Source organism: Cetorhinus maximus, chromosome 2 (genome assembly GCF_964194155.1).
Source record: "Cetorhinus maximus chromosome 2, sCetMax3.hap1.1, whole genome shotgun sequence".
Taxonomy (NCBI): domain Eukaryota; kingdom Metazoa; phylum Chordata; class Chondrichthyes; order Lamniformes; family Cetorhinidae; genus Cetorhinus; species Cetorhinus maximus.
Window position 1 is genome coordinate 93,121,926 of NC_135880.1, and position 12,595 is coordinate 93,134,520.

The 12,595-nt window shown below is 44.9% G+C and overlaps 2 protein-coding genes across 2 annotated transcripts in view; one reads left to right on the forward strand and one right to left on the reverse strand.

Moving 5' to 3' along the window:
• The window catches only part of LOC144695939 (AN1-type zinc finger protein 5-like), a 506,091-nt gene that overhangs the window by 226,154 nt on the left and 267,342 nt on the right, over nucleotides 1–12,595 (reverse strand). The window lies entirely within an intron of this gene.
• The window catches only part of LOC144691242 (transmembrane channel-like protein 1), a 113,570-nt gene that overhangs the window by 85,229 nt on the left and 15,746 nt on the right, over nucleotides 1–12,595 (forward strand). The window contains exons 15-19 of the mRNA XM_078559290.1: nucleotides 5,345–5,524; nucleotides 5,623–5,778; nucleotides 10,055–10,183; nucleotides 10,322–10,389; nucleotides 12,148–12,387. Of these exons, the coding sequence (XP_078415416.1) occupies nucleotides 5,345–5,524; nucleotides 5,623–5,778; nucleotides 10,055–10,183; nucleotides 10,322–10,389; nucleotides 12,148–12,387 (773 nt within the window). The remainder of the gene's footprint in view (nucleotides 1–5,344; nucleotides 5,525–5,622; nucleotides 5,779–10,054; nucleotides 10,184–10,321; nucleotides 10,390–12,147; nucleotides 12,388–12,595) is intronic.

Genomic DNA, 12,595 nt, shown 5'->3' on the forward strand with positions numbered 1-12,595 from the left:
TACCATTCCTCTGCAACTGAGACAGTTCAGGTGTAGCCACATTGATATGATTGTGGTCGGGCTCCTAGACTGCTCACCCACTCAAGCATCACGGAGGCACCAAGTACTCCATACCTTAAACGGCCTCCTAACCCACCTTGGCACAGACTGCAAGTCCGTGACCACTTTACTGGACTGCAAAGTTGGACTGCACAAATTGTACAATCTCCTCGCCAATGCTGGCATGTAGCAGTCACTGCTGGAGGCACTCGGAGATCCTTGCAATCTGGTTACGAGCAGTCTCCCTCATGTTGCGGGCTGACGGGACAGCCATGCAGCGCACTCGTCTGTGGCCATCCGAGGGGTTACCAGCACTCTCCGGGAAGCGTTAAGGGGCGGTCACACAGGGCCAGGAAAGGTGCAAAGTACACCCATGCTAATCACGTCTCTCTCTCTCTCTTTCATGCTGCAGGAGAACCAAATGAGGAGCATGGAGCCTGGTGACCTGGCTGTATGCCTGATGGTCTACAGAGACCGAAAAAGATGGAGGAGAGAGCAACTGGGGCTCCTGGCCACGTGAAGGCAGGAGCAGTAACCTCAGGAAGAAGGGGCTGCTGGGGCTCGCGCACACGCTAGCCCAGGAGCGACAGCGAGCCGTGGCTGGTTGGCGCCTAGAGATCCCAGGGTCTACAGAGGCCGCCTGTCATTCCTGCAGATGACCGAGAACCAGCGTCACCGATGACTGGACATGTCCAGAGACCTGGTTGCTCACATCTGCCACTTACTGCAGGACTTGACGCCAAAGGGTACATGAAGGGCATCCACTGCCAGTGGCTGTGAAAGTGACCATGGCGCTCAATTTCTACAGCAGTCGAACCTTTCAGGGCTCCACAGGTGACCTCTGTGGGGTATCACAAGCCTCCACCCACAAATGCATCCATGAGAACTCGGATGCCACCTTCTTGAGGGCACACAAATTTGTGCATTTCGCCTGAGACGGAGACAGCCAGGATGCAAGGGTCACTGGATTCTCCCGGATCTCGGGATTCCCACAGGTGCAGGGTGCAAGTGACTGCACTCATGAGGTGCTCAGGTCTCCGTCACTACCCACAGTGGACTACATCAACAACAAGGGCTTCCACTCACTGAATGTGCAGCTGGTATGTGACCACCAAAAACGCATCCTGCAGGTATGCGCACGGTTTCCAGGGAGTGTGCATGACATCTAAATCCTCAGTCAGCCACAGATCCTTGGAGTCTTCCAGGGTTCATAGAACCTGCAGGGATAGCTCCTCGGGGACAAGGGCTACCCGCAAAAGCTGTGCCTGATGACACCCATGCGGCGGCCTCAGACTGCAGCAGAGTGATGGTATAATGAGGCTCATACAGCAGCTCGCATCTTGGTGGAGCAAACCATCGGGATGCTGAAGATGCGGTTCCGGTGACTGGACTGGTCTGGTGGAGCCCTGCAATACAGTCCGCAGAGAGTGTCACGCATCATTGTCGTCTGCTGCGCCCTTTACAACCTGGTCTCCAACGGGGACACGATCTGGCTGAGGAGAAGATGGAGGAGCTGCACGTCTCCTCCAACGAGGAGGATGCCGACAGGGATGAGCATGAGGAGGTGCTAGGAGGCGAAGATGAGGGGGATGAGGCTCTCACACTGGTTAGATGAGGCAGATGCACTCGGGAGGCCCTCATAGCTGCTAGATTTCTGGAGGATGATGACAACATGCAGTGAGGTGACCCCATAGATCCTCACATCGCATTTGTGAACGTTTGACTCCAGTCTGGTTTATGGCAGCGCGAATACCCCTTATGAGGATGCTCCTGTCATGGAAATGCAGTGGAGGCCCCAATATTCACTTGATTGCAGTAGGATGATGACGACATGCAGCGAGGGCACTCCATAAATCTTCACATAGTCTCTGAGAATGTCTGACTCCTGTCTGGCCAAGGGCAGCTTGCTTGCGTTCCATGATCAGGGCCATCTCAGAGATGCAGCCATGAAACTTTAGAAGCATCTGATGCTTTGACTGCCTTCAGCACCTGAGCCCTTCAAGAGCAGTGTCACTGGTCACAAATGCTGAAGAGATGGGGGCCAAACCCTCCTTAAAGATGCGGAGAGCATATCGAGAGAATGAGAGAACTCTGTGACGCCTGCCCACTACATCCTGGCAACAATGACAAACACCGCCAAGGTGCAGGCCTCAGCAATGTTTCCAGGGAGTGTGAGGCCAGACCATCACTTTGGTCTGAAGACTGCATAGAGCACAGGGAAGAGGCCCTGGACCGAGATACCTGCCTTTAACTTGTGCAAGAAGGTTTCACATCTGAGTGACAAGAACACTGCTCATCAGAACAAGGAGCCATAAGCACATTCTTGGGAGTTTATTGACAATAGTGAACAGTATGTACAAGTGATTAATACCTGTGCCCAGCTGTGCATCTAATTCACCTTAACTTTTCTAACCCTGTCGCTATGTCTTGATGCTCCCCAGGCAACCACAGCAGAGGTGGAGGCAGCCTGCTGACTACAACATCTTGTCTGTGAGTACTTTTGTAGGCGTCCTCTGGTGGGCTGAGTTTTGGAGGGCTCAGGCTTGCTTTCGGGGTCCTGCTGTGTGGCAGTGGCACCCTCCTTGGCCTGCGGAGCTGGAGCTGCTGAGATCACAGGAAGAGGGGAGTCGGATGGGCCGGACACTCCCAGAGTCACCTGGATGGATGGGCCCGGAGTGCACACCTACTTATGCTCCTCTCTTTGGGTGCTCGGGGGCCCCAAGCTGACTCCTTGAGGAGCAGGGGTACCCTGAGTGAGATCGAGCTGCCCGGCACTCCTCTCGTATACATACAATTGGAGGCCAACTATGGCATCAGCATTGGGGTTGAGCCCGCGCAGCAATGCAGAAGCGAAGTCCTGGACCAAGGTCTCCATGGTGGCCGCCATCCTGCCAGTGTTGGCAGGCTGATGCTATCACCTCAGCCTGAAGGTGGACGGACTCCTCTATTGTGCCTTGCAATCTGAGGAATGCAGCGGACATCCCTTCCTGATGTTCCCGAGCTTGCCTTTGCAGCTGCAGCAACTGTGACATGACCGAGTCCAGAGGCTAATCATCTGATTCGGACTCAGCAAATTTCTGGCCTCCAGCAGTTCTCCGAGTGCTGAACACTTGGGAAGTCCCTGCCGCTGCCTGCTGTGGCTCGGACAGTGCAGTGTGCTCACCAGATTGTGATCCTGAGGCTACTCTAAAGCTAGGTCCCACCGAGGCGTGTGTCTCTTCGCTGGTGGAGGGTGTGGGTGAGTGCTGTGACCGGGACTTCAGGGAGGGTGCATCCAGATTCTTCTTCAGAAGTTTCTTTGAGGCTTTATTGGAGACCCTGGTTCATGGACTGTTGGCTGTTTGGCAGATGTGCCTGTGAAAGCAAGGAGAGATAATTTAGTGCATGGCAGTGGCCTGTGAAAGAGGACACATCACTCACAGCATGGTTGTCTGATGGATTCTGCACTGCTGGATCCTCACTTGATAGAGCAACACCAAACTAACCATCAACACAGGACAGGTCCAGATCGTGGCCAGTCAGCTGGATGGCTCTGGTTTCAAAGTCCATGAGGACCTTGATTTCAGGCATTCCGCCACCCGTCTGTGACCTCTCTCTTTTGTTGTGTGCCTGCTTGTCTTGCATGAATAGAGATGGAGAGTGTGTAAGCAGGATGCCTGCCAGGCCAGATGACAAGTATGCCTGGCCTGTGTGGGTGGTGAGTGGTCCCATGGATGGGATGAGGACAATGACAGTGAGTGTAAGAGAGTGAATGATGATGTCCCTTGAACCAGCAATGAGTGTGGGCCCCGTGGATGTGTGCTGGGCTTGTGAGTGTCTGAGTTGAGAGTGATAAAAAGAGTGACTTACCCTGGTGGAATGGAGGAGATCATTCATCCTCTTGTGGCAGGCTAGGGACAATATGGCATCATCACCATTGCTGTCGGCAGGTGGAACCCCATTTTGCCCGCTCACTACAGCACTTAATGTAAATTTGGGAAAATTCTGCCCATAGCCACATTCTCCTTCATATTTGTTTCTCCCTTTTTAATATGTAAATTCCATTGTTTCATAAGTCTTTGAAACTGTATCTCCCTCATAACATAAAAACTTTCATGTGTTCACTATTCTCATTGACCTCTTTGAAATTCAAACCTCCCTTCAGCTATCTATAAATGCAAATTCCTGACACACCTTACATGCTAAGACTCCAACCATGTTTATTCATTAGCATATTAAAGACACTTCTACACCATACTTCTTTTGATAATCTCAATTTGCAGTCTGCCTGGCTACAAAATGTCATTAAATCACACACACACAGACAGAAAAATACAGCCCCCCATAAACCTACTTTGAAACACACCTGAAAAATATTATGAAAATTATTATAACTTCATGACAGTGGGTGAGAAAGAAAACTCAGACAAGACATGCTCCATCGATCTGTACCACATGACAGCACTTCTAAGATTTCCCAACGAAAATCCTATCAGAGATCAATATTTCTGCCCAAATATGGGTGATAGTATTAAAATGAGATTCAGATGATGGGATATATTGTACAATGTATTTCTCTTCATGTATATCATCAGAACTCTGTGAACACTGAAATGTCTTGCTCCAATCTAGAGCGAGAATGGAACCTTAGGGGATTTCAATTTTAAAGTGCTAACTGACTCAGTGTGGTCAATTGCAGTAGGCAAGGCAAAAGATACAAAATTAGTTTTATTTGCCATTTCAAACATTGGCCCTCCTGCCAGACCATGTAGCCGTGCTGCACCACAATTTCCTCTTCCAATCTGAAGCGAGAAACCCGGCTGCAACACAAACGCCACTAAAGTTATTGTAGCAACTGTGACAGCAATAAATCAACCAGGATCAGGAATGCGAGCATATGGTGGGTGGGCGTGCAACTCCATCAAAATTATTCCAATATTGTAGTTAATAGGGAAATCTGCACACTAATGGTCTTCATCATTAACAGAAGGCATGCATGCTTTTTGGGGATTTTCACACACCACCACTCTGGGGAAGAATCACTCCAGTTGTTATATGCAGTGACTAAATGTATTAAAAACAATGTAGTAAGATTTATCTGCACATAATCAAAGTTTTCAGATGATAAAACAATTGACATATACTTGTTCCTGAGTATGGCTGCACTTAAAAGAAACTAAATGAACAAAATTTATTTTGAGTGCTTTGATATCTGCGAACTCTTACCCTTTCCTTCAAAGAGACTGAAATCACCCTGCTACTTCTCTAAAGTATTCATTTAATTCAAATTTGTGTGATGTTATTAATCTTATGTGGTTTTTATTAGGTAAATATGGTCATGTCGCTGCTGGGTATGTTCTGTCCAATGTTATTTGACATCATTAGTCCTTTAGAGAACTACCATCCACGAATTGCACTCCAATGGCAACTGGGCCGCATTTTTGCTTTGTTTCTTGGTAACCTCTACACGTTTATTATCGCATTATTGGATGAAATTAACCTTAAGGCAAGAAAGTCCAATAATTAATCATTTTGACTTTACATGCAAAATAACATTTTAAGCTGAAGAAGTTTATATATCTTATATATCTTATTTTATTTCAGCTCGAAGAGGAAAAGATTGTTAGATACAATATTACTATCTGGGAAAAGAACCTTTATAATGGAACTTGGCTGGAGAACTCAACTTCACGTCCTCCATTGGATGTAGATCCTGCAATTGTACCCAGAGGACCTTGTTGGGAGACCATGGTGGGGCAGGTATCTTCTGTCAATAAACAATATTTTATCGTATATAATGTATATAATTTGAACCTAGAGTCCCAAAATCTCCAGTGCTAAATTAATTCATTGGAGTAGGTTTTAATTTTCCGGTGATTGACAAGCTAGTGTGCCAACCCTCTGCTTAAGCTGGGAACAAAGCTGTTTTGAGGACTGGACCTCATTTAAATAGGACCATTGAGCTGTCCATCACATACAGGTATGCCAGGGCAGCTCACTGGAATATGGTCCACATCAAGATATGATTTTGGGCAGGGGATTGGAGATCATAGGCGAAGGGTGAGGGGTGGGAAGAGGTGGTAAATTTGAGATGGCAGCATGCCCAGATTAATTTAAATTTACCTTTTTCAGTCCACACTGGTGTACTGCTCGTGGAACTGGTGAGGGTGTGCACAGAGCATGTTCTACCCAATTTTCTCCGAAAATTACAATTGGGTTCCTATGTATGTATGTCATAGGACCTTACATCGTATATAAAGAACAAAAGAACATAAGAAATTGGAGCTGAAGCAGGCCATTTGGTCCTGTTCCACCATTCAGCAAAATCATGGCTGATCTTCTACCCCAACTCCACCCTCCCTCACCATCCCCATATCCCTCAATTCCCTTAGTACCCACAAGCCTATTGACCTATGTCTTGAATATACTCAACGACTGAACATGCGCAGCTGTCTCAGGGAGAGATTTTCAAAAATCCACAACCATTTGAATGAAGAAATTTTTCCTTATCTTAGCCCTAAGTGGCTGACCCCTTTTTCCGAGAGTGGAGTCGTCCCAGATTTGCACAAAGTGTGGTAGTGGGCAGGAAAAAGAACATTTTATCTGCTGACTGCAACGGTGGGTTTTCATGCCGTATTGTCCCAATCCTGCCACATTAATCATGCATTCTCGAAAAACACGCCATTTCGCCAGTGGGCAGTCTCCAATTTGCACGCCACACCATCACCTCTTCCCTTCCTTACGCCGGGCGCCATATTTAAAGTGCAGCCGCACGCACACCTCACGGTGCTTCTAGCCAAGGACTGCTGTGCAGAAGACATAGCCCCGAAAGGCAGGAAGACTGCAGCCCCCCACAATTCAGTTATGCATTCCTGGGATGCCATCTGGACACTGTTGGAACCCACCGCGATGTCCTCTATCCCCGCACTGGCTGTGGGAGGCCCATCACTTTCACCACTCCGGCTTGGGAGGCGGTGGCAGTGGTGGTCAGTGCCAGTGTTACACAGAAGAGGGTTGCCATCCAGTGCAGAAAGTGGGTGAATGATCTCATCCATGCCGCCAGGGTAAGACAACCATCTCATCAGTCTAAACTCACACTCTCATAAGGCCATCACATTTTAACTGGCATCTCACTCACTGCCAGCTCAAGGGACATCACCGCTCACTTTCCTGCACACACCCTCACATCTCCATCTGGCCTCATCTCCTCTGGAGACTGCCTCCTCAGCCCTCATCCTCTTGACTCCACTTGCACAGATCAACATGTGCCCCCACACAAACCCTGGGATCCACCCCTTCCTCTGCAGCCTTTTCCCTTGCCTGAGACCTCTTCTCCTGTTTCCCAAAGCAAGCCATAGCCCTGTAACCATTGAAAAGCCACCCCCGCCTTACGGCTGGTCACGTAAGTAGAGACCTGACCGTGAGCCCCCCTAAAAGTGATGTGGTGCTGTCTGTGAAGCCTAGCACTGATGACTGCGAGTGCTGCCTGAAACAAGGGAGACAAACAAACCTTGAAGCCTCGACTGAAGTGCAGCTCCCCAGGTGCATGTTGCTTTTGTCCAGTTGTGACACATCGACATGCAGTCACGCTGATGTCCCCGGATGATCAAGCGTGGGGGATGATTCTGTTGAGCAGGGCTTATAATGATATGCAGATGTATTAAGATGAAGTTCCTGATGTCCGGCAGCGGGAAAGGTGCCCGCCATTGACTGGCGGAGTGGATGATCACAAACTGGTTTCACAACGTCGTGAAACCGATTTTTGGCCTTCCTGCCATATTGTCCACGTACGCCTGCCATGATGCCTGACACCAGCGGGTATGGGAAACTCTGCCCCGAGACTGTGACCTTGGGTTCTAGATTCCCCAGCAAGGGAAACATTTTCTCAGCATTTTTCCTGTACAATCCCTTAAGGATTGTATATGTTTCAATTGGATCACCTCACATTCTTCTAAATCCCAGGGAATATAGGCCTGGTCTGCCCAATCTCCTCATAGGACAACCCTCTCATCCCACAAACCTGTCTACTGAACCTTTATTTACCTTAAATGCATTCTTTCTGGAGCAAGTTTGTCCTCCCCCAATGCCCTATATAAAAGGGCTGCCTGCTTTGTATGTACTTTGGATTCCCAGTTGTAGGCTCTTTAAAAATGGTGCTAACAAGATCCTGGCAATAACAGGTGGTAAACCTACTGACGCTATTTTGGGCCATGAATGCCTCATTAATTCTGATTTTTCCAAATGAAATTGTCCCCATTAAGCTTAAAGCACAAGCATTCCTTTGGTAAATATTAGGGAACCACATGTCATATGAAAGTATACAAAGAAGGCTTAGGCCCATTGTATCAGTTCTTTCCTGGAGCAATTCTCTAATGTTAAAATAAGTGTATACAAAAAAGAGGCATTCAAAAATTCTATATTTTACAATAATATGATTTGCCTTCAAAGCTACTGGCACAATGCCAGTTGTTACACATGGATCACACCTGCTTCAGTTGGAATTTACTGAGCAGCAAAAAAGCAGATTATTTACATTGGTCCGGCATCTGCCTGCCCCACTCAACCAGAAAATCTGTGCCTGCCTGTCATTACAAAATACTTAATCGACATTTGTTTCAGCAAATCATTTAGAAAGGATTTGGAACAATGCTTGTAGAACATTTCTCACAGAAAAATTAAACCTTACTTTTTGGAAGGAACCAACTGTGTTAACAATTGCTAATACTATCTCGCATGACTATAACTGAGATCAGTTCTAAGCCACTAATGTCTGGTTAGCACCCTGTCTGTGACTAACAGGGCTTAAAAGTGAAGTGCAAAGGTTAGTTGCTTGAATAAAATAACATCTTCTGCTGAAAAAGAAATATATTTGAAATAGATGACATTATGAAGAGCAATTATAAATGAGTTAGATTATTTATCTCCTTTGCATAGATCATGAACAAGTATTTTTGGTAAGCAAGAACATTTTGTGAAGGATAATATAAGTACAAGTAATTCCACAGCTCTGACTGCTTCTCCAAATTAGCTTTATACTAGTTAGCATCAGAAATTTCTCTTCAGGTGTTTTAAATAAATTTTATACCATAGAAATTATCCATGAATTTCATAGGGCAGGATTTTTAGTTTGGCGGGCTCGCGTGATTGGCGGGCCTGCTGACAGACCGCTGACTGCGATCGGACCCCAACTGCAATTTCACAATGACTGGCCAATTAATTGCCAGTCAATGTGAAAGGTGCACTGAAATGCAAAGCGCTGTAGGGGTGGGGGCGGGGGGAGGGCAGGCGCTGACGTAAGCGCAGGCGTGGGGGAGCATGGAATGGAAGCTTCCCGAAGGCAGAGAGCTGCCTCAGGGAGCTGAAGAACTTAAAAGCAACGAATAAAGATTTTAAAATGCAGAAAAAATATCCACACATCAGAATCACCTGAACACATGGATGATGAAAATTCTGTCCGAACATTTTTAAAAATATTAATATCGGAAACGTCATCCTGCCCTTGGATGAGGTTTCAAGAAAAATACAAAGCCCGCTTGGCCGATTTGCCCATCCGCCAACCGTAAGGTTGGACGGACCACAGAAACTCGGAGTCAATTACAGCTTTAATGGCCTTAATAGGCCTCTTAATTGTCGGTGGGTGCGTTTCCGACTTTTGCGCACGCCTGCTGACCGAAATATTGCGCGAGCGCAGGATGATGTCGGGATGCTCGCCCGACATTATCATGCGCTGTTACGCCTGAGCGGGTTGGGCGTACACCCGCATGCCGAGCTAAAACTTCTGCCCATAATCCCTGAGAGCATTCAAGAGTCTAAGGGTAAAGATATAATTCCTGTTTGAAGAACCATCTTCAAAAAATATATATAATTGCTACAAATAGAACATTTTAATTTTTATTTGACTTAAAATATCAAATCTGACTTATACAGGGAAAGATGTGTCCAAATTTATGAAATAAGCAATTGTGATAAGTAGCTGAGGTTTTATTAGAGACTGAGAAACGTAACCAAATTAAAATCTATTTTCGCTTTTTCATAGGAGTTTGTACGGCTCACTGTTTCAGACACATTGACTACCGTCATAACCATACTGATCGGCGATTTTCTCCGTGCTGTTTTTGTCAGATTTATTAATTACTGCTGGTGTTGGGACCTGGAGTATGGATTTGTAAGTACTAACTAATTATGGTTTTATATCCAGATACATACATACATATAATTACTATATACAATGTAATATGAGAAACTGTAATTTATAATAATTGCTTGGAATAAATCAGTGAACAAAACTATTATTTTTGTCTAGCCTTCCTATGCCGAATTTGATATCAGTGGGAATGTTCTGGGTCTGATCTTCAATCAAGGCATGATATGGTGGGTGGAACATAAAGGTAATACTTACTTTGTTTTCAGAGACACTCATAAGACCTCTCACCTTATGCTTCACCTGGTCCTCCTGAGGAAGCTGGAAGCCATTGGAGTCCATGAGCAAATCCTGTGTACTCCAGTTTCAAGATCCATGTATGAAGTGAGATTGGAGATTCATTGGATTTACTTTTCTTAAATAGAAATACAACAAGGTAATTGTCTGTCAGACCTCCTGTTCAATATCTTCATCATTTATGTATTGAATGGCATCATAAGGAATGGTTTCAGAACATCTGTTCTGGGATTTTCTGAAACAAATATGATGTTCATTTTGTAGATGATGCTATGCTGTTGACTGACTCATTTGGGGACTTAATAGGTAACTTTCAGACTTTGTGTTGTCGGCAAGGAGCCTGATCAGTCATAAGCTCATGTTGGAAATACAGGTTACAGTATGATTTTATGACAACTGATAATTATTCCCCCGTCCTTCATTATTCTCTATATCATTTGCTATATCTTAACTCTTCACATTACCATTTCCTGTCTCCTTTAGCTGAGGAGTGGGAGGTAAGGATGGCAGAATATTTTAGATTGTGGATAGCTCTACAGCTACTGTTAATACCTTACCATGATTGTCAGGAGAGAAATTCCTGTGGAGTGATATTGATATCATCTAACATATACCAACATTTTGAATAAGTTGTTATATTATGAACAATAGGTAAAAGTGAAATGTTTAGATGAAAACTGGTCTGTCTGATGGAGTGGGCAATAAGCAGTTGTTTGGTAGTACTGAACTTAAGTATTGCTGAAAAAAGAGACATGTCTAAGCTTTTCGTCTTGCACTCATCAGGACACTCTCAAGAAAACCAATATAAGGGGATCTTTTTTCAACAATGGTCAATAAACGTAGAACTCATTATAAACAAACTATTGTTATTCCTATTTATCAAATTTCCTCTAATGCTCAGGGGAGATGATATTTCATCTAGAAGTAAAAGTTTTCTAGTTTTCCCTTCTCTCCATCACTGATGGTAATGAGTTAGCATTGGGGCTCAACAAATGTCTGCAATCAACAACACTATCAAAGTTTCCTAGAGTAGAGACAGAATTTTTCCCAATACATCATTGCTTCTCAAAATGAACACAGCTAGATTAATTGTTGAGTTTACACCTCTATTTGCTGATCCTATAATTACAGCAGAAATAGCCGAACAGAAAAATGTTTGAGGCAATTCCCGGTATTATTTTCCATTGTATTTCCGAGTGGTAATAACTCAACTGGCATATATCTACTGCTTGAATGCCTGGCAGTTACTGCTAGCCATTGCCAATGCAATACGTAGGATATGAATGAATATATCAATCTTTAATTTATAATTAAATAGTGGCACCAAAGAGAAAATACTGAAATCAGGAGGTTTCCCAACAGTACTGACAGGGAACTAAAATAAATAATAGAAAATAGAAAAATAAATTTTATAGCTATCTTGTAGAAAACAGACAAACTTTCAAATAATCAATAAGAGCAGATCATTGCATTTTATTATAGCAATTTTTGTTTGAAATGCTATTTGTTTACATTTGCTTCTTGATTTTTTGTAATGAACCCATTCTCTGGCAGCATTAATGTAACATTAGTTAAGCAGTAAGAGTTTTCTAGTTGAATTTACTTAATAATTGTAGAGTCATAACTTGCAAATTTTCTTATCTCTGTAATATAGGATGGAAAGCGATAATTCCTATATTTTTTTTCCTTAGGATGGGTGCCTTTTATGCTCCGTGTCTTCCAGCTATCAATGTTCTACGTCTCCTGGCCTCCATGTATCTGCAGTGTTGGGCAGTCATGTGCACTAATGTTCCACATGAGCGTGTGTTCAAGGCTTCAAGATCAAATAATTTCTACATGGCCATGTTGCTGATCATCTTGTTCTTGTCAACACTGCCTGCGGTTTACACCATTGTCTCAATAAAGCCGTCCTTTGATTGTGGTCCATTTAGGTGAATAACATTGCTAGGAAATTGACCAATTATCTAATCATATGCTCACTTGTGATCCAAACACACAGGGCAGAATCTTGCCCTTGGATGGCGGGCGGGCCCCATCAGCTTGGCGGCGGGCCACTGAAACGGGGCCCGCCACCATTTTAAGTGGGTGGGCCAATTAAGGCCCGCCCAGCGGCATTCCCGACGGGAAGTGCTATGCGCT